At 33.4% G+C, this 22,129-nt stretch overlaps 1 protein-coding gene across 1 annotated transcript; it reads right to left on the reverse strand.

Moving 5' to 3' along the window:
• Nucleotides 1-739: 739 nt before the first annotated feature.
• LOC134855887 (serine/threonine-protein kinase DDB_G0283821-like) lies at nucleotides 740-21,508 on the reverse strand (the record flags this gene model as incomplete). Its single annotated transcript, XM_063872271.1, has 3 exons — nucleotides 740-1,028; nucleotides 13,097-13,419; nucleotides 21,381-21,508. Coding segments are annotated over 3 exons (740 nt in total), but the record flags the coding sequence as incomplete, so codon positions are not given.
• Nucleotides 21,509-22,129: the final 621 nt, after the last annotated feature.

Below are 22,129 nucleotides of genomic sequence, written 5' to 3' on the forward strand. Positions count from 1 at the left end.
ATTATTTTTCGTTAAAAATTTGGTGCTGCCAATAATGAAGAGGCAAAAAATTTGGGTAAAAAGGGTACGTGGAGACTTTGGCGGTGAAAGGGTCGAATTCACCAGCAGATTTATGGGGGGGGGGGGGGGTAGTGTACGCTCCTCCTCCTCAGGAATGCGACCCCCTGCGGACACAAAGAGTCCCGCCTTTGTACTATTTTGAGATATCCATTTTTGGTGACGGACCCTATAATTTTTCTCAAGGCGCTTTTGGGCGCCAATGTAATACCAACTTTTTTGTTGGGGGGGGGGGGGGGGATTTTTTATTCAAATTTTCTAAAACTTGCCTAAAAACGCTTTTTTGGCATGTTTTTTCAAAATTTTGCCTATGCGCAGAAAATTTGGTCAAGATAGGGTCTTTACAGTGATTTAGGAGAGCTCAGAAAATCAATTTGGTCGACCTAAAAAAATGAAGACAAATTTTTTTTCGAAATTTAAAAAAAAAATCCGCCCCTACCCCTGGAAAAAATCCTAGATCTGCCTCTGATCGAATTTATGAAGGGTTTGAACACCAACCCAAATGGAAAAAATTCGAGTTATATAGTAATTTATAGTGGTGTGCGCGGGAACTCAGGAGTTTTTGAGGGGAGGGGAGACGTTCAATTGATGATGAGCAGAGCACGCAATGTAAGTTGATAAAAGTGGCAAGTGAAAACTATATAATTTGAAAAATTGAAAAACTATAGATTGAATTAGTAACCTGTGAGCCAAAATTGCTCCCGGATTAGTGTTGCTATTAGCGGTGTTGGGACTGACTGCAGCATTGCTATTGTGGCCACTGATGCTGCTGTTATTAATGTTGTTGCTGTTGATGTCATTTTTACTGTTCTGATTGCCAGTGTTGCTCAGACAATGAGCTACTTTAGGTCTACTGGTGCTGGCAGTCATCACAGTCACATCACATGATGATTGCGCTGACTTGGCTAGTTCAATATGTTCACTTGGAGGGGTTTCTTCGACATCTCCAGTCGTGCAGTTGTTTACGACACCTGTAAAACGAAACGCTCAAAGTGTTCTAAAAAAATCAGACTAAAACGATTCAATTGCGTCGAAAGGTGAGATGTTTTTACTTTTTGACTTTATTTTATTGTTATATTTTAATTATATATTTTGATTGATATAACAAAGTTTTTGAGATCATATGTTGTTTTAACCAACAGAAATTACAAGTAAGCAATCACAAAATGCTTGCTCGAGTTGAAAAATCATTTGAAATTTACAGCAGAGAAAAATTTTTGAGATATTTTTAAGTTTTGCGACCAAACAAGTGCGGATGCGAGTGTTACAAATTTCATGTGTGACAAGCAATTGATGTCGTTTGCAACAATCAGCCGGATTTGAAAGGCCAAGAGTTTTTTGTCAAACTCCATCTGCAACATATTTCCAATTTAATTTGATTTTGTGATGCACAGCACTGACATAGCAATTTCCTCGGATTATTTACACAATTTTTCTTACGTAAATTGGCTTAAAATAACATGTTGCTTTTTCTAATTGACTAATTATCGCCAGCATTAGACAAATCAATTCTTCCGCCCAAAATTTTTGTTTCAAATTTTGAACTGAAATTATAAGGCTTTAAATTGATTGACTGAAAATAGCAAAACAGATTCAAGCGGCAGTTTGAAACAATCTACTTACAATTTTTTGCAGACAATTAAATCATCCGAACTCACCGAAAAGAAAAACAAACAAGACTACTCGTATCAGGGCGAAGCCCTGAATGTTCCGACTGCTTTTTAAGGTTTTATGGAGCACCAATAACATCAAAAAATTAAATGTATCAAAATAAATTTAAAAATTTTTTTCTTAAATTTAAATTTTTTTTTATTAAAATCATCCCCCCACACGCCATATTAAGTACAAAAGGATAGATTTCGCCCCTCGTAACAAATCAATTATGGCAAATAAGCTTCTTTCAAACAATTTGGAACGATTTCTAAGACGGACTAACTCTCCGCTTACGCGTTAATAGCGCGAAATATATCGCGAGCTAATTGTCCCAAATTGGCCAAAATGGCAATCTTTAAACCCCCATAACTTTACAAAAAATGATATCAGGTGAAAAATCTTTTCAAATTTGAGCTCAAGACAACAATACCTTTCGAAGAAATAAAAAAATTTCCGTCAAAAATGGCTAGTTAAAAAGTCGAAATTTGTCTGAAGAAAAAAAACCCACCCCGAGCACAAATATTCCGTTGCTTTCTTATCGAAAGTCGGAACAAAAATAATTTCCAGAGGAAAAACACTATGAACACCCTCACATTGGTACCAACTTAGGATTTAGAAAAAATTACTGAAAAAATACTTATTCGCACTACGAGACCAATCAGGGCATATCATATTTATAAGTTTATAATAACTTTCTGATTTCTTTTGAAGTGATCAAGTCCGCTAATAACTCCAAAAAGAAAGAAGTTTTCATTTTATGAATCCCTGAATTTTTGGTTATTTTGTAGTGAATGGGCATAAAAGACCAGAAGGGAGTTTTTACCGCCAAGTTATTTTCGTTCATTTTGTTAAATTTTTGCTTGCAACGCATGCAGAAGGTTTTTCCTTTAACAAAAAGATCAAATGATATCAGTTTCAATACAAATCTAAACACAAGTCTTATCGTATGAGGGCAAAACCCAGAATGTTTCGACAGCATAAAAATTATATGTGTTAGTTTAAATTAAAATAGATATTGAATATTAAAAAAAAAACAATTTTTTTTCGTAGGTAAACCCCTCACACGCTATGTAAAATACAAAGTGATGTTTTTGTAAGCAGCAGTTTGTTAAATTGACAAAATAGCATGGCTCATTTCAATCTGGAACGACTTCTAAGACGGATTAAACCTCGGCTCACACATAAATAGCATGAAATATATGGTGCGATGATTGTCTTAAACCCGCCATAATGGCGATTTTTAAACCCCAAAAAAATGATCACATATGAAATATCTTTAAAGTCAAGACATTTAATATTTTAAAAATTAAAAAAAAAACTTATAAAATACCAAAAAACTCCAATTTGCTGGTTAAAAAACACTGGAGAAAAAACCGAGCACAAATATTCTGTCACTTTCTTCGAAAGTCGTAAAAACAGTAGTAAGTTTTTTTTTCAGTATTTGTTTGTCTATAGCCAACTGTGGCGTAGTGGTTTACCTCAAAATCAATTTGCGAAACTTACTTCGCTTTACCCATCGCCAGGCAACAAAAAACTACTGGTAATCTTATGCCCTAGGTTTTGCAACGATCACGTACATTTAAATTGACAAAATGTTTGAGAATATCTGTCACATTTATGGGAACCACCAAGCGAACCCATACAGAGCTCTTTTTGTGAATACTGACTTTTTGTGAATTTATTTTAAAAAATTCTTTTCGAAATACAATATTACCACAAACTGAAATACTATACACCCAAAAAAACCAGAAATTGATTTTCATCCGTAAATTTTGAAAAGCAGAAATCATGAATTTTTATCATATTTTTCTTATCATAGGTCAACTTTTCTAAAATATGTTTGTTTTTGACAGTTTAAACCAGTTTTCACCATGCAGAGGAAAGCTTTCATCATACAATTTTCTTTTAGGAAAAATTAAAAGAACTGTTAAACAAAATTGGACCCTCCAAAAATGATGCGTAGTATTTATCTGAATTTCTGTGGCCTCAAAAACAACTGTAAATGAATTTAAAGAAAAATCAGTCAACTGTAAAATTGCTGTAAAATTGGTTTGTAAAAAACAAAAATAAGGAAAATTTTTGAAGGTTGTTCAACTTGAGTGGATTAGTGTTCTGACTTTCGATACGAAAGTAACGGAACATTTGTACTCGGGGTGGGTTTTTTTCTTCAGACAAATTTCGACTTATTAACTAGCCATTTTTGACGGATTTTTTTAATCATTCGATATATTATTGTCCTGAGCTCAAATTTGAAAAGATATTTCACCTGTGATCATTTTTCGTGAAGTTACGGGGGTTTAAAGAATGCCAGTTTGGCAATTTTGGGACAATTAACGCGTAAGCGGAGAGTTAATCCATCTTAGAAATTGTTCTATTTTGTTGAAAGAAGCTTGTTTGCCATAATTGATTTGTTACAAGGAGTGTAATCTATCATTTCGTACTTTATATGGCGTGTGGGGAATGATTTTTAAACGAAAATTTCAAATTAAAAAAAAAAATTTCATTCTATTTTTTACATTTATTTTTTATTGTTATTACTGCTCCATAAACTTTTAAAGGCAGTTGGAACATTGAGGGCTCCGCCGTGATAGGAGCAGTCTTGTTAGCTTTTTCCATGAGAAAGATTGCTATGACTTATCTGAATTTCATTAAGCTAAAGATGCACAATCAAAGTCAATGAATCGCTCAATCGGCACTTCTTGTTCGCTCAATAGACAAAAAAAATGTGAGCAAAAACAAAACATTCTAGATTTTTATCAAATTTTTTAGCTGGGCAGCTTTTTTTCTGAGGTTAAGAACCGGGTAAGCATAAGATTAGTTTTGATAATTTAAAAATATCGGTTTACGTGACAAAAATGTCAATGGAAAGAAATTAATTGCTTTGTGATATATGTTTTTCTATCATACAATAACGTTAAAAATCAGGAAAACTATGCTTCAAAAAGATCCTTGGTTTTCTAAATGAGATTTCTGAAGACGACAAAAAAAACTAAATTTTTTGTTTAAATTTGTACTAGTGATAAATAACACTGTTTGGCTTCTAAAACCTTGATTTGTTAACTATAAGTTTAACGTTAACGCATACAATATGCAATTTATACGTAAATCGATTGCTGCAAGTTCTCTGTAAGGGCATATATAGCTCAAATTTGGAGAAATTGATATCGTTTTTTTTTATTTAACATTTCAGTGCTTTCATTGAAATTTATTCATGTAACAAGAAAAAGAAGCGGTTAGTGTATGAAGTTTCACTTCAAAATTGATCAGGTGATATAGAAAAAAGCGCAAATAAGTCCAACATGTAGTTTGAATTCCATGTTTCAACAATTTTCAGGAACAAGATTATAGAGCCTTACTTAAAAACGAAAAAGAATCAATTTATTCGAGGAAATGTACTTGCTCCATTCTAAATATCAAATGGAAATGAAATGCAAAATTAACATAGAAGACAATAAATCCATTTTCTACCAACTTTTGCCTTTTTTCAAGGGAAACTGGGGGAATTCAAAACACTAAATATCCCTTAGCACTCTTCGTGTTCTTATGCACAAACAAGTAAAAATTCTTTTCTTCAGACAAGTTTTGGCTTTTTAACTAGCCATTTTTGACAAAAATTTTGTAAATATCATTCAAAAGGTATTGTTGTCCTGAGCTTAAATTTGAAAAGATACTTCACTTGTGATCATTTTTCAAAAAATTATGGGAGTTTAAAGATTGCCATTTTGGCCAATTTGGGACAATTACCGCGCGATTTATTTCGCGCTATTAACGCGTAAGCGGAGATTTAATCCGTCTTAGAAATTGTTTCAAATTGGTTGAAAGAAACTTATTTGCCATAATTGTTTGGTACATTGAGCGAAATCTATTTTTTTGTACTTTATATCGCGTGTAGGGGGATGATTTTATAAGAAAAATTTCAAAATTTAGAAAAAAATTTCATTTTGTTTTGTAACTTTTAATTTTTTAATGTTATTACTGCCCCATAAATCATAAAAGTCACTCGGAACATTCAGGGCATTGCCTTGATATGAGCAGTCTTGTTTATTTTTTTCAGAAGCTTTCATAACATAAATTTTGGTGGAGTTTCGATTAAAATGAAATTAAATCAAACTATTATATAAAGCACTTCTTCAATTTAAAACATTTAATTGAAATTAATTGCAACACATAAGTAGAAATCACGTAACCTCATTTTTCTACCCTTTCTCACTTTAGCGAGTTTGAGTGAGAAAAACAGAAGTCAAAGAGCTATGGGAGTGAAAATTTTGCCAATTTGGCCCTTTTGGCCAATTAACGCGGGATATGCTGCGTGCTGTAAAATCGTAGGCGGAGACTTAATTTGTCGTAAAAAGTGTTCCAAACTCAAATATGACATACAATTTAATCTACTTGATACTCTGCTACATGCAAAATATATCCATCGTACTTTACAAAGCGAGGGAGGGAATGTTTCAACTTTCTTCATTGTTTTGAAGCAAACATTACTTAATAGACCTTGACAGACCGAACAGTTTTTCAGGTCTTCGCCATAATACGAGCAGTATTGTTGTCCAGACTTGCGTAAGGAAACTAACGGATTATTTGTTCTCAGGGTGTTTTATTTTTTTCAGACAAAATTTGACCACTTCATTAAAAAATTTTGTCGAAGTTTTTTTTACATAATCCGAAAACTATTTTTGCTATGAGCTCAAACTGTAACACGACTGCTTGTATCAGGGCAAAGCCCTTAATTTTCTGACTTCTTTTAAGGTCTATGGTGCAGTACAACATGAAAAGTTTAATTATAAAAAAATATAATTAAACTTTTTAATTTGAAATTGTTTGTAAAAAGCTCCCCTCTCAAGCCCTTTTAGGTACAAAGCGATAGATTTTACTTCTATTAGCAAATCAATTATGACAATTTACCGTTATTTTCGTAAAAAAATCGGAACACTGAAGATAAAAAGTTATCGTGATGTTCTTCTCAATCAAAACCAAGTTTAACATTGAGGTGAAATTAGAGCTTGGCAAGTTTTGCGATTCAACACAAAAAAAATGGATCTACCAAAACTTTCATAGATTTGTCTCGATTTGTCCAAAATGGAGTTGATTTTGAGGGAAAAACTCCAAACAAGGGAGTCATCAGTGTTAAAATTGCATCGAAGCAAAATTTACGAAGCACAAACAGGTTGGCAAAACCTGGGTAGATGCCCGCAAGCCGAAAAAAAAGGGTTTAGTGATGGTTTAACTTCAAAGTACCGCGATAGTTATTTCCATTTTTTGGTCCGTTTTGGTCCGTTCTAACAGCTAATATTAAACGAACAAAATTAAACTTGCGTTCTACAGCTAAACAGAAATACTAAGGATTTATTAATATTGCATATGGCTAAATCGTTGGCGCATTATATATCGTTCAAAATTTTTGAAAGATTTTTAGGTATAGTAATCAAGTTCTAGTTATAACAAGACTGCTCGTCTCAGGGCAAAGCCCTGAATGTTCTGACTGCCTTGGTCTCTGGAGCAGCAATAACATGAAAAATTTAAATAAAATAAAACAAAAATAATTTTAAAATAATCGAGATTTTTTGTTTCTGAAACATCAACCCACACGCCTTATTAAGTACAAAGTGATAGATTTTTTTTGCTCCTATCAACAAATCACTTATGACATATAAGCTTCCTTGAACCAATTTGGAACGATTTCTAAGACGGAGTAAATCTCGTTTACGCGTTAATAGCGTTAGATATCGCGCGTTAATTGTTGCAAATTGGCCAAAATGGCCATCTTTAAACTCCCATAAATTTTTGAAAAATGATCACAAGTGAAGTATCTTTTCAAATTTAAGCTCAGGGTAACAATACCTTTTGAATGATATAAAAAAAATTTTGTCAAAAATGGCTAGTTCAAAAGCCAAAATTTGTCTGAAGAAAAAAACCCACCCGAGCACAAATATTCCGTTACTTTCGCATCAAAAGTCGGAACAATAAAAATAGTTCAGCAGTAATAGTTTTTGGAAAAATTATGGGGGTTACAAGATTGAAGTTTTAGCCATTTTGGGACAATTAACGCGCGATATATTTCGCTCTTCTAAAGCGTAAGCTGATATTTTTTCCGTCTGTTGAAAAGGTTTCAAATTCAATTGAGGAATGCTATTTGATCTATTTAATACTCTATATGCGAATTACGAAAAAAATACTTTTGAAATTTAACATAGCGCGTGAGAATTGATTATTAAAACTCATTTATTATGGAACGTTTTTTTCATGTTTTTCCATCATTTTTTAGAGCGAGCACTGCTTCTTTGAAACCAAAAGGCAGTCGGATCATTCAGTGCGTTCTCGAGGAACTGATTCGGTTATAATGCGATTGTAACTTATATTAAAAAGTTTTGGATGATCAAAACAAACATTTAGCAAGCAGCCTTAATGTCCAATTTTTGTTCTTGTCACAATTTTTGAAAAATGCTACCTTTGTAGTAAAAGTATGGGGGTTTAACAAAATTCCATCTGTTAAAATTCCATCTGGGAGGCCAATTTGTACATGGCGTAATCAGCAAAAAAATCCAGCCCAAAAACCATTCCAAATTAAATTGAGAGAACTATTTGGTCCGCAAAGGCAATCTAAGACGCAAAATATGTATATTAATTTTGCAATAGCCAGAAACAAAATTTTGAAGCGCGGTTTAAATATAATTTTTTTTCGGGTTAATTAAATCAGCACTGTACTCCAGACACGTTAAATACCAGGCACAATATTCAAATTTTTTGTCTGGTTCGACCAGTATTTTATTAATTTCGTCTTTTTAAATTCAGGATACCCATCGATGCAGTTATAAATACTTAATGTTTGACTTTCAAACACTCATTAAGCTGGGAACTTTTTAGGCATATTTACCCTAGCGACTTACCCTTCATGTACTTTTCCCATTAAGCGAACAGTTCGTGCATCTACTTTATGGTTCATTCAACTTCTTCAATCTGGTTAAGAGCTCAAAAAATCATCTAATGCAAAAGGCATATTCCATTAGTACTTAGAAAAAAACCAATTGAATGGTTCGCTGCATCAAAAGCAGCTTAGAAGATGAAAAGAAGGTCTTTAAAGAGTCCTTCAGGTTTATACCATTTAATCGACAGTATGTTCAAATCAAACTGTCAAAAGCCTCCATTCGATTGAAATAAACGAATTCAAATGAAACCGAAATAAAAAATCCTTGACGCCATGAAAGTTTTCGAGTTGCGTAATTAAAAACAATCAAACAAAACCTGCATTTCTATCGAGTTTGTCATGAAATAAGTAATAAAGTCCAAGGAAAATTTTCTCATTCTTTTTGTAAAAATAACCTAATGGATATAAATAAATCTGCTGTTAGTGACCTGGTTTCACAATAAATCATAATTAATTAGTCTCTGATTTTATTTCAATTCTTTGTCAGTTGTCCAAATCGTTAAACACAGCCTTCATTCAATAGTCATCCTGTGTCGTCAATCACTATGATAAACTAGATTGGAACTAGTTCTCTTCATTGGTTACAATGCCGATGACTGTGGTTGAAAACAACTGCGGGGGACAATAAAAGTTGGGTTATTTTTCGCACTAAATTCTTTAAGCGGATTAAATTGACATCCTCCATCTCCTCCCTCCCCCAAAGTAGACCAAGTTAAGATCTTCCAACCCAGCGTTCAATTTGTAAAAATGTAAAAATGCCTTGTTCTGATTGGTGGAAAATTCGAACCTAGAACCAAGTTAACATCCTCCCCCCTAAACGTGTTTGGGGGATGGAGGCTGTTAACTTGTTCCCACTAAGCAACTCAAAAACGGTTCGTAAAGTATCGAGCAAAGTAGATTTTTGAAATCCTTTCGATCGTGATTTTAAATCCAAAATGAAAATTTTTCAAAACTATATCTGTCAACTTTTTTGCAACTTTTTTTGTGATATCTGTCGACTTCTTTACAAAAATTTTTTTTGACTTTTTTACACGGCAAACTTTTTTATGTTATACGCTTCCCTCTTTTCTTTTTGAAATCCTTTCGATCGTGATTCTAAATCCAAAATGAAAATTTTTCAAAACTATATCTGTCAACTTTTTTGCAACTTTTTTTGTGATATCTGTCGACTTCTTTACAAAATTTTTTTTTGACTTTTTTACACGGCAAACTTTTTTATGTTATACGCTTCCCTCTTTTCTTTCTGTTCATTTCTACAGATGTTAAAGCACAATTAATTAAAACATTTAACTAGTTCTATCAAATCATATACCTGAGAAAACGACAGAAAATCAGAACACAAAAAAGAAAATAATCAATTTCGTTAGTAAACAATACGGTGGTCGGAACGTTACATAGAACTCAGTTTCAAGGGTTGAAAGGCAAGTTTCAATTGGAATTGCCCGAACTGGAAATCAAATTGCATAAGTTTACAAAAAAAATATTGTTTTTAGGTAAAACATCGTTTTTATGAAAAAATATTCTAGCTCAATAATCAACGAGGTGAGAAAAAAACATCGCATCAAAAACTATATTTTCGTCAATTGTTTTCGGTTAGAACACAAGCCAACTCTAACATATTCAACTTGTTTTTTTCAGAATTCAAAAAGAATGAATCAATTTATTACTACATGTTTATACTGCAAGAAAATTTTTGTTACAAGTTTGAAAATTTTGAAAGTGCATGTGAAAAGAATACAAAGAATACATGCAAGAAAATTTTTTGAACCTTTGTTCCGCCGCTCGAAGAAAGTAGCGTTATTTTTGCTCGGGTTAGTTTTTGTTCCGACTTTCGAAGAAAATGACTGAATATTTGTGCTCGGGGTTCCAGTGGTTTTTTTTTCTACGAACTAATTTCGACTTTTTTAACTAGCCATAATTGAAATTTTTTTTTGTAAAGTTATGTGGGTTTAAATATTGTCATTTTGGCCAATTTGGGAATATCAACGCGCAATGTAAGAACGCGTAAGCGGAGATTTAATCCGTCTTAGAAATAGTTTGTTGAAGCAGGCTATTTGCCAAATGTGCTATGTTACTATGCGAAACCTATCCCTTTGTCTTTTGAATTGTTTGATCTTTAAAAATATCTCAAATTTTGTAAAGAAAAAGTTTTTCTTTTTTTTTTGAAAAAAAAAACATTAACTGTTACAAAGCGAACACTGATTCATAGAACAAGGCAGTCGGAACATTCAATGCTTCGCCTTGATACGAGCAGTCTTGTTCGGATTTTGTTTTCCTAGTTTTATTCCTTGCATGCAGGCGCAAAATGAGATACTTTGCGCATGGTCACGTATAAACATAACGAATTTTCCCGCCTCAATTTAAACTAAAATTTTTCTAATTGCCGCTTCCTCTTTCATAGGATTAATTATAATTCTCATTGTCAATGAGCATCTCCAACTTAAATATAGGCGTCAAATAGTTTCGAAGTCACACCTATAAAACAATATCAAATTGATCCCAGGTAAATAATCTTTTTAATTTTCAGAGCAGGATGTCATGATTTTTCAGTAAGTAAAACAATTAACTGAAATTGCCTATTCAGAAGTTGAAATTAAACATTACAAAAAAACCGACCGAGCACAAATATTCCGTCACTTTCTTCGAAAAATTCAAATTTTCATATTTTGTAGAACCAAAACAAAGCCTTAAAGGGTTTGATTGCCGTTTAAAACCGATAAAAATATTCTGGTTGAACATTTGATCAAAAAATTGAACAAATGTAGAGAAAGTTGTAATTTTTTTGGCATTTTTTTCTTTCGATCATTTTAAACGCTATATGAAGTATATGAAGTACAAAATGATACTCTAACGTAGGAGTTAGATAGAGTATAACGTATAAGTTTGAGAAAAATTTTTGCCAGAATTCTTTTTGGAACAAATTCAAATCCCCTCGTATTAGTCATAAGGATGGAGTTTATTAAACGCTAATTATCTCAAATTGGCTCTTTTCAAACCCACATTTTTAATTCGGAGTTTGTGGTATCAATAGCTCTCGGTCTATATCATAAAATACCGTCAAAAATTACTACGTCAAAAGTATTAATATGTTCGACGTTTGCCAGGCGGAAAAAACACCCTGAGCACAACTATACCGTCATTTTTGTAGGATGCTGAAACAGCCAGATGCAAAAGCAGCTACTTTGCAAAAATTTCCAAAAATTTGGCTGTCCCCCAGCAAGAAGTATGAAAAATGGACTTGAAGTGCGCATTCATTGTTCAGAAATGGCAGACTGGCAATGTTTTATGGCAATCTGCTCAAAACTTTCTGGCGCCAAAAACTATCGCGTAATTAAAAACAAGACTGCTCGTATCAGGGCGTAGCCCTGAGTATTTCGACTGCTTTTTAAAGTTTATGGAGCAGTAATAACCTCAAAAAAATTAAAATGTAATAAAATAAAAAGATATGTAATAAAATAAAAAGATATGTAATAGAATAAAAAGATATGTATTAAAAAAATATAAAATTAAATGTAAAATGTAAATGTAAAATGTAAATGTAAAAAGTAAAAAAAAAATAAATTAATTTTCTTCTAAAATTTGAAATTTTTTATGAAAATCATCCCCCCTAATGCCATATAAAATTCAAAAGGATAGATTTTGCTTCTTTTAAGAACTCTTTTATGGCAAATAAGCTTCTTTCAACCAAACTGGAACGATTTCTAAGACGGAATAAATCTCCGCTTACACGTTAATAGCGCGAAATATATCGCGCGTTAATTGTCCCAAATCGGCCAAAATGGCAAACTTCTAAACCCCATAACTTTACGAAAAATGATCATAGGTGAACTATCTTTTCAAATTTAAGCGCAAGGCAACAATACCTTTAAAATGATATATAAAAAACTCCATCAAAATGGCTAGGTAAAAGTCGAAATATGTCTGAAGAAAAAAAAATCCACCCGAGCACAAATATCTCGTAACTTTCGTTTCGAAAGTCGGAACAATTATATTAACTTCGAGCTCATAAAACTTCGAGCTTCAACTTCGACATAAAAAACTAGTGATCGAAATTCGTGGATCGCGTTCTTTTGTATGATCAAACCAAACCACACAATATTTTTTCACCTTGAAACCTTGTATAAAAAATACATTGCTATTAGAGCATGAGGTACCACCATATATAATATCACCAGAAGATGCCATTTGATCTGTTCACTGAAATTGGCTTTGAAAGCCGCTTGTCTATTTATGACAAGGCCTAATATGGTACATTCAGTGTTTGAATAATACACAGTTTAGCCATGTAATCAATTACCTTAACATTGTGTTAAAATCGAAATGCAGAGAAAGAGAAAGATATTTTTAGATACAACTAGTACTGCTACCTGTGGGGCAAATATATATGTGTATTCAATTAACTCCCTACAATATACTATCTAAATTATACTATGAATTCCCGTTTTGGTGGGCTTAATTTACCATTTAAGCAAGTCCCCCGCGGGTGATTGGAGTGAGTTCTGTTCTCCTGGGATGCGCGCAATGGGGGTACTTGGGAAATGGCATTGCATCTTGGTATCCCGTTGCCATGTTGCATGGAGTTGCCGTTGTTATTGTTATTGTTGTTATTGTTGTTTTGGGGTGTGTTAGATGCTGCAGGAGCGTTGGTTGTAGAGGTCACGCCCCCTGACCTTCGTCTGACCTCGACTGAGAACTCCCAGTAGTACTTGGTGACTAGAACTGCAGGCACCAGAAAATCCACAATGTACACTGTCACATTAGTCAGCAGGAATTGAAGGTCACCGCTGAAATAGACAAATGAACCCCGTTGATATCGAGAGTTACGAAAGATTCAGATTGACAAAAATTTGTTTAAATAAACAACAAATAAGGCAGTCAGGAGTTTTTGCATGGAAAGCCTGTGTTTCAGACAAAATGGGATGTCTTAACGTCGCGTGAAAAAAAAAGTCTAAATTGCAGAGAAAAAAATGAACCAGAATCGGCAGGTCTTTCTTTTTAATCACTTTGAGCAAATTTCTGTTGTAATTTTTTGCAGTATAATATAATGGACAGAAATAAAGAAGCTCATAGTCGCGGAAAAAAACAAGCTGCAAAGATTCCCGGGTTGACCAAAATGTGCAACCATACGTCGCACCATGCATGATTCATGGAAGCCATGAAAAAATGCTCACCTATTTTTATGTTAAAATAACACATTTTCCATGCATGACGCGACGTATGGTTGCACATTTTTTTATTATGAGGGACTTCAAATTAGACAATTTTGATAAAATCAAAGCATCTCGGCCTACTTAGTAAAGTTGCCACGCAACATACCTTGTTACTGGTGAAGATACAAGCGAGAAGTTCTAAAGAAAATAGTATATTTTCGAAACTGAATCAATTATTCTAGGATTTTAAAAAATATTTTTCCTGTTTAAGTCAATCAATTGGTTAAATTAGCTAGCTGCAGCAAAATGAGCATGCTGAATGCTATTTGTAATTTTTAATTGTCTCTTAGTTTTGGTTAGATGACAGATTTCGAAAGAAACTTGATGAATCAATGAAAAGTTTCGATAAGAAGATATTGCGCTTAAGTTTTTTTTTTGGTTTGTCAAAGTTGGCATTTTCCATGGAACAATAGTTTTCATACGTAGAACCATGTATGTTGCGAGTGATGATCTGCATGGTGATAAAAAAGTCAAAATATAATAAAAACGTATCGTGTACAAAAGATACGATTCTTAAATCATTTTTTTCCAGCTAACCTCTATTTTCACGTTTTTCCAGAGAAAAAAAATGTTTTATGAGAAATGTCTTTCACACACAGCACCACATAAGTTGCGACGTATGATTTGCATGGTGAAAATTTTTCATATCTTACTAAGAGCTTGCATAACGATGAGAGGTCATTTTATTACTAATTTCATTCGCCAAAAAGCTACACGCACTGACAAAAATGGTTTCAGATCGATTTAAATTGATTTTAAATCGATTTTAAATCGATCCAAATCGATTAACAATGTACAAATTTATCGAACTTAAATGGATTTTAAATCGATCTTCTTGAAAACTTTAGATCGATTTGAGTGTCTAAAATATTGATTTAAATCGATATCGATGGATTTTCAGACTCACAAAAATCAATTTTTTTGCTAACACGGCGAAAAAAAACATACCCTTTAACAAAATAGTGGGAATTTTTCATTCTCGATTTTTTAAAAACAAACAATCGTACCAGATGCTATAAAATTCAATAAAACGATCCACATAAATCAGATTTTAAGCTCGAAAATAGGCAATGAAATTATAGAAAACTGTTGTAAATCAGATTTTGCAAATTCCTATGTAACAAACAAGAAAAGGGTCAGAATGAATTGAAATTTGATTTGGTTAATATGCAATTAAATCAAAAAATATTATGAAGATAAATCAGATTTTGGGCAAAACATATAAAACGAATCAAGAAAAGTATCGAAACAGATCAGTTTTTGAACACAAATAGGCAAGAAAATCAAAGAATTTTATCGATATTTTGGTATTTTTATTTGGTAATAGGCAAGAAAATCATAGAATTTTATCGATGTTTTGGTGTTATTATTTGGTCTTTTTTACGCTACAATACGATATGGATGTGAAATGAAAAGTGATAGGCAATGAATAAATGCAATAAAAGTTCGAAACTGATAAATCTCGAATAAAAAAAATTGATTTAAACTGATTTAAATCCGTTTTAATCCCCTTAAAAACAAAAACAAACTCAGATTGGAAAAAATGCATTTAAATTTTTTTAGTTCGGATTTCAGATCAATTTAAATCGATTTTAAATCGATCCAATCAATCTTCATCTTTTTCACCTAATCTTCGTACTTTTTTCATACTAAATTCTATCTAAATTTAATCAACGTACTTTTTTCATACTAAAATCGATCCTAATCCAATTTTTTCAGTGCGGGTGTTCTGAGGGTTTTCGAAATAAATGTATCTGCTACGCATGATTACACATTTTTTTCATGCAAATCAATCATGGATGTGTATGGTTGCGCATTATCTTCTATGATGGGCAACCCGGAATAATAAAATGACCGTTTGTTCCACTTTTTTTAAATTGTTATCTCTGTAACTGTGTGAGATTCTTGGCTAAACTTTTGACATATTGAGCTAAGGATTTTGGCCAGACTCTCATTTACAAATCCCTCAGCATATGAGATCGAGCTCGAAAAATTTTACATAATTATTTTTAACAAATTACTTAAATCTGAAAAGGTTTTAGTACTGAAGCCAGCAGCGGATTTAGCGGGGGTGGGTACAGACGCCCCCTTGTCCCTTTCAGGGATTCGAACCTTTGACGACCCAAAAGGTCCTCCCTTTGGTACTATTTTAAGACACCCATCTCTGGCTAATTAAACCTTAAATTTTTCCGAGGCGCCATAATGTATATACTAGTTTTGACGGGAGAGCGCGGACCAAAAAAACCACTTGTATCGGTCAAAACCAATTTTTTCAGGGTATTGCAAGTTTTTACTCGAAACCTATCAAAAATGCCTAAAAAACGCTTCTTTGGCCTAATTTTTGTTTCAAGGTGTAGTGTCATTACGAGGCCAAACTGTGCATTCTGTGCATTGTAAGCGGAATCCGCAACAGGCTGAAATCAGATTTGTCGCGGAATCCGCAACATTGCTATTTTTCTTTGTTCTTCTATGCTGTTTTGGATTCCACAAACAATTACCAAAATCGTTGTACCGCTCAAAATCGCTCGAAAAAAAAAGAGAGTTTGCGGAATCCGCAACTGTATTTGCGAAATCCAGAACAATTTGTGGAATACACAAACAAATGATAGATCATTTGTATCGTTATATTGAGCTGTTGCGGAATCCGAAACTGTAAGTGGAATCCGAAAATTGTAAGCGGAATTCGTAAATTGTAAGTGGAATCCGCATTTTGTTTGCGGATTCCCTTTACATATATTTAGATGTGTAGTAGCCTTTAAATTATATCTTTTAAATACATGATTTGATTTCTCTAGAATAGAAATTTACTAAAATAGAAATTTACTAGAATAGATCGTTGTTTGGGATCAATGGAATCCCAATTACTGAGCTGTACTTGGGATCGATGAAATCCCAAATACTGAACTAATTCGACGATTTGCTATGCGTTGGGTTTCTAATCACTCTCAACCTAATGACTCCAAATAATGGATATATTTCTTGTTTATTCCACATTATTCCATTTTTTGGGATTCCATCAATCCCAAATACTGACCAGTTTTTGGGATCGATGGAATCCCAAATACTGAACTAATTCGGCGATTTGCTATGCGTTGGGTTTCTAATCACTCTCAACCTAATGACTCCAAAGATTAGATATCTTCCATATTTATTCCACATTATTCCAGTTTTTGGGATTTCATCAATCCCAAATACTGCTCAGTATTTGGTACCGATGGAATCCCAAATAATGACCTAATTCGACGATTTGCTGTGTGTTGTGTTTCCATACACTCTCAACCCAATGACTACAATTACTGCATTTATTCGGCGTTATGCTTCCAAAATCAGTATTTGGGATTGACGCAATCCCAAATATTGACCTAATTTGTCGATATGCTGTGTGTTCCATACACTCTCAACTCAATGACTCCAAATATTGAAATTGTTCGGTGTTGTGTTTCCAAAAAACTAAAAGATGACATCCACTGATTTGGGTAACCTATGTTTTAAGACTTGTTCGTGGATTCCGCTGACAATGGTTAAGTCTTTGCTTTTAAATTCCGCATTGCTAAAAATAAGAATTCCAGCTCAGCTTTTAATTGTTCATATGCAAGTTCAGTATTGAACAAAATTCGGAATCCACTTACAGTTTGCGGATTGCACTTACATTTGCGGATTCCGCTTACGTTTTGCGGAATCCACTTACAGTTGCGGAACCCAGAACAACTAGCTATATTTGCTTGTTGCAGAATCCGCAACAAAACAAATGTGCCGACAAAATTTACGTAACAGGTATTTGCATGCGGAGTCCAGTGAAGTTTTGTTTGTGGAATCCATTTACATTTTGGAACATGTTTAAAGACTTGTCTCTGGAATCCAGGAACATACAGACACAAAATTGTGCTCCTATCCAGTGCACAATTTGGCCTCGTAATGGTTCAGGTGGTTCAATTGGTTGAATTTGAGGTGGGTAGGAGCAAAGGGACAAACGTTGGGATGTGTAAAGGGGCTAGTGTAGGGGCGGAGAGGTTAATGAAATCGTTTTGCAGTTTGAGAAAGTTCAGATTATAGCGGAAGATTGTAGTCTGAATAAAAAACTTTCGTTTTACAGCTCAGTTATAAGCATTTCTAAACAGCGCGTTAAAATTTTTAGTAAAACAAGGCACATCAGCTACGATAATTTTGTCAGTTGCTTTCAAAATGTATGTGTTGTTTTAGTTCCCTGTTGCCATTTTCTGCATTGTTTTTTCACCTGAAGATCAAAATACAGATATGATTCTCTGAATGAGACTAATTTCTTGCATTCACTCTTATTGTCTACCAACTGATCCTGAAAGAGAGACTGGTCTGTATCCACCTTCTGTATATATTTTTTTGAATGAAAGTTATACATTTCGATATCAATGCACTCGGGCTATATAATGTTTTCCTGGTTCCTGAGACAAAAAGGAAGTGAGCGTAAACAGTTTTGCAATTGTTTCAAAAGGTCTTTTGAAGATGAAACAAATACCATGCAAAAAATTAATATGTACTAAAATACATTCATCTTCGACCTATTTTTGGTTTACTGTTTGACCTGTTTTTGGTTAATTGTTCTATTAATAAGGAACAACACTGAACCTGCAACCGTACCTTGTGAAAAAACATTTTAGTTTTAACCCAGTCGAAAAAAACTTCATAAACATTTGCCGTTGAATTGTTTCATTTGAGAAAATTTGTATCATTACATTTGGTTCTGTTGAAAAACTCACACAGCGTATTTTATTAACTAATATTTTATAACACTAGAGTCAACAGATATTGACAGACCTAACAAAACTGTACGAAAATTTTGTGATTGATTACTTTTTTTTGGTGGTTTATATGTTCTTTATCTTGTGATGAAGGTTTTTCTATGAATCCAAACTAAAAAGAAAGAATTGTCGTACCACCAGAAAACGTTTGAGCCCCTTTTAGTACAATCATTTTCTCTTTACTATTGTTCCGAAAAAAAATTTTGATCAGAATAGATTTTTCAAATTTTCAGAAACTAATACGACAATAGGCATTTTCTTTTTTTATAAAGTTTTTCTAAATACTTACAATGCGCATGAAAGACAGATGACTCTAGAAAATGTGTTCCCAAAAAAATTTATGACTGAATAAAAATAACTCCGTTTTTTTTGTTCCGAAATGGATTAGAGAGGTACAAATGGTGGACTGTTGCGAGGCGTTATACTGGCGTTTTTTTATTCCAATTTTTGAAGATGATATTGAATTAATTACGCTTTGAATGATGTTATTCCTCAGTCAATTTTTGACTTTTAAACAAAGCAGTTTTGCAAAAACTGAGTTTTTTTAAACCTTCTCGAAATTTTTGTTGTCTTGAGCTCAAATTCAAAAAGATATTTTACTTATGATGATTTTTCGTGAAATTATGAGGTTTGAAAAGCAGGTTTTAATTTTATAAGGTTTAAAAATGGCTAATTTGGCCAATTTGTAAAAAGCGCGCAAAATTTTGCATTCTTGTAACACGCGTAAGCGGCGGATTAACGCGTTCGAAATTGAATTGAGGCAAATCCTATCGTCTTATTATCAGGATAAAAGACACCACATGCATCCTTATTTGCTTGCATTAGCTTGAGAGGAGATAAAAAACAGGAAAAAATTATTACTTTTTGTTTATTTCCAGTCTTGTTGTTCCAACTTTCGAAGAAAGTGAGGATTAAATATGCTCAGGGTGTTTTTTTGTATTTTGACCATTTTTTGCAAAACTCCTATAGTCCCTCGGGGCATCGATCTCATGATCTGCATGGGACCAGACTAGTGTGCATACCACTATAGAAATCTAACGAGAGTATGTCTAAAACTGCTTGTTTTAATATTCCCGCACTGCAAAAATGTTCCAAATTGAATTGAGGCAGCTTATTGGCTTTATAAATTCCATACACGACTCAAATTGCAACATTTATTATAAAATTAAAATTCAAAGTTTTACCAAAAATTAATTTACCAAAAACTAATCGAGACAAATTGAAGGGTAGTCGAACAATCAGAGCTTCGCATTAATACAATCAGTCTTGTAAAATATTTATCATCGCTTTAATTCTACTTTCATTTGTAAAATGCTAGCGCGTGGTTCTAGTTTTATTTGTCTTAGATCGCAGTCAAAATAATCCTAAAAGGTAGTCAATGAAGGACAACTCAAATAAAACAAACCACCACAACTTTGACACTTTTGATACCTGGCACTTCCAGAAGCTTTCAAAAGACTTAGTTAGGCGTCTAATTTTATCCTTCTGAGGCAAACAAACTACAAAAGAAAATAATGAGGTCATTGGCACCCGCTTTTTGTGCATTCTCGCTGTTTTTGAGAATAATTAGCAAAAAAAATTTACAGAAGGCAGCAGTGATTTTGAATTATGGTACTTGTAAATACCCACCCTTCGTCTGATTTTGTCCGAAGTTAACAGGTTTTTTAACATTCTTTTTTCCCAAAAACTTTTCAACTATTCAACATAAATTAAAGGACAGTCGGAACATTCAGAACTTTGCCCTGATATACGAGCAGTCTTGTTCAAATTTAGATTTTTCTATTTGAGCATTTAATTTTCTAAACTTTAAGATCGTAGAAAACTATTGCCCGTACCCAGCGTTGGTTGTTTTTCTAGATAGAAATGTTATATAGATTACCTAGCTAAGTTTCTTGTATGTTCGGTACAGAAATGGTCCATTTCTTTCTTAAATTAGAAACAAGACTGCTCGTATCAGGGCGAGGCCCTGAATGTTCCAACTGCCTTTTAAGGTCTATGAATCAGAAATAAAATGAAAAAATTAAATGTATAAAAAAGAAAAGAAAAAGAAAAAAAAATTTGTATAAAAAATTTTTGTGAAAAACATCCCCCCACACGCCATATATAGTACAAAGGATAAGTTTTGCTTCTAGTAACAAATCAATTATGGCAAATAAGCTTCCTTTAACCAGTTTGGAATGATTTCTAAGACGGATTAAATCTTCGCTTACGCGTTAATAGCGAGAAATTTATCGCGCGGTAATTGTCCCAAATTGGGCAAAATGGCAACCTTTAAACCCACCCTTTGTCTTTTCAAACCCACTTATGAAATAATCACAGGTGAATTTTTTTTTTCAAATTAAAGCTCAGGACAACAATACCTTTTTAATTTAAACATTTTAAAAAAATGTCAAAAAGGGCTGGTTGAAAAGTTCAAATTTGTCATAAGAAATAGAAACCGCCCCGAGCACAAATATTCCGTTACTATCGTTACAAAAGTCCAAACAATTACTTCTGTTACGAAAGTCGGAACAATAAATCGTTGGCTCGACAATTCGACCAATCAGACATCTAGTTTAATAATTTTAGTACAAATGGGACCGATTTTTCTTTTTGTTAAGAATGAACCTTGGTACAAATGGGACTTCACCCAGCAAAAGCTTAGCTCAGCCGTCAAACAGACTATTAATAACGATTAAACACACACGAGAGAACAAAAATTGGTATAGACAGATAATTAATCATGGTGTTCATCTTCATCATAAAGTGACCTTGACTGACCCCCTGATGAAGCAAGCGTACTCGGGTGCCTGTGTGTCCCCCTCCTCGGGTATCTCCACTTTCTTGTACTCGTAGAACACCCCCATTGGCACGCCCACTACTGCAGACGACGCCCAAATGCCCCCCATCTGAACAAAAGAGAAAACTGCGCACTCTCAACAGAAGTCATGTGTTCGTTTTTCTACAAAAAGTCTTGAATCTTTACATGATAACTCTCTTGCCTCAGCCTTTTAACGAAGAAAGTAAACACTCGCACACAGTGATATTAATGCATTATAGCAGATATCTATAATGGTAAAATGGGGAAAAAATTCTTGTTGCAGCAATTCTGTGTTTATTTTTTGCAAAATATTTTTTATAAACTTCTTGTTTTTGCCTTGTTTGGTCTCAGGATGAAATTAAGACTTCCAGAGATAATTCAAAAGTGAAAACAAAACTGCAACTTGAGGTATCATTTTTCATGTTTTTTTTTGTGCTAATTGGATGGGGCGGTAAAATGCTTCTTCGTTCCAGCTTCTCTTAATAGTATGCGATGCCCTTTAGTTGAGGGCAGGGCGATCTTTCGCTTTCCAGAAAAGAGACAAAAATGGCTGTAAATCTTGATCAAAGGCACTGAAGCCTTAATCAGGGCCACATCAAGAGCACCTTTCGTCCGTTCGAGAGTAGACAATTGCTAATGCAGTTTAGTCCAATTTTGTATGCACTAATAAAAAATTTTGAGCCTTTTATTTCTTTCGTAATTATTAAAA

The sequence above is a fragment of the Symsagittifera roscoffensis genome, unplaced genomic scaffold (genome assembly GCF_963678635.1).
Source record: "Symsagittifera roscoffensis unplaced genomic scaffold, txSymRosc1.1 SCAFFOLD_599, whole genome shotgun sequence".
NCBI lineage: Eukaryota > Metazoa > Xenacoelomorpha > Acoela > Convolutidae > Symsagittifera > Symsagittifera roscoffensis.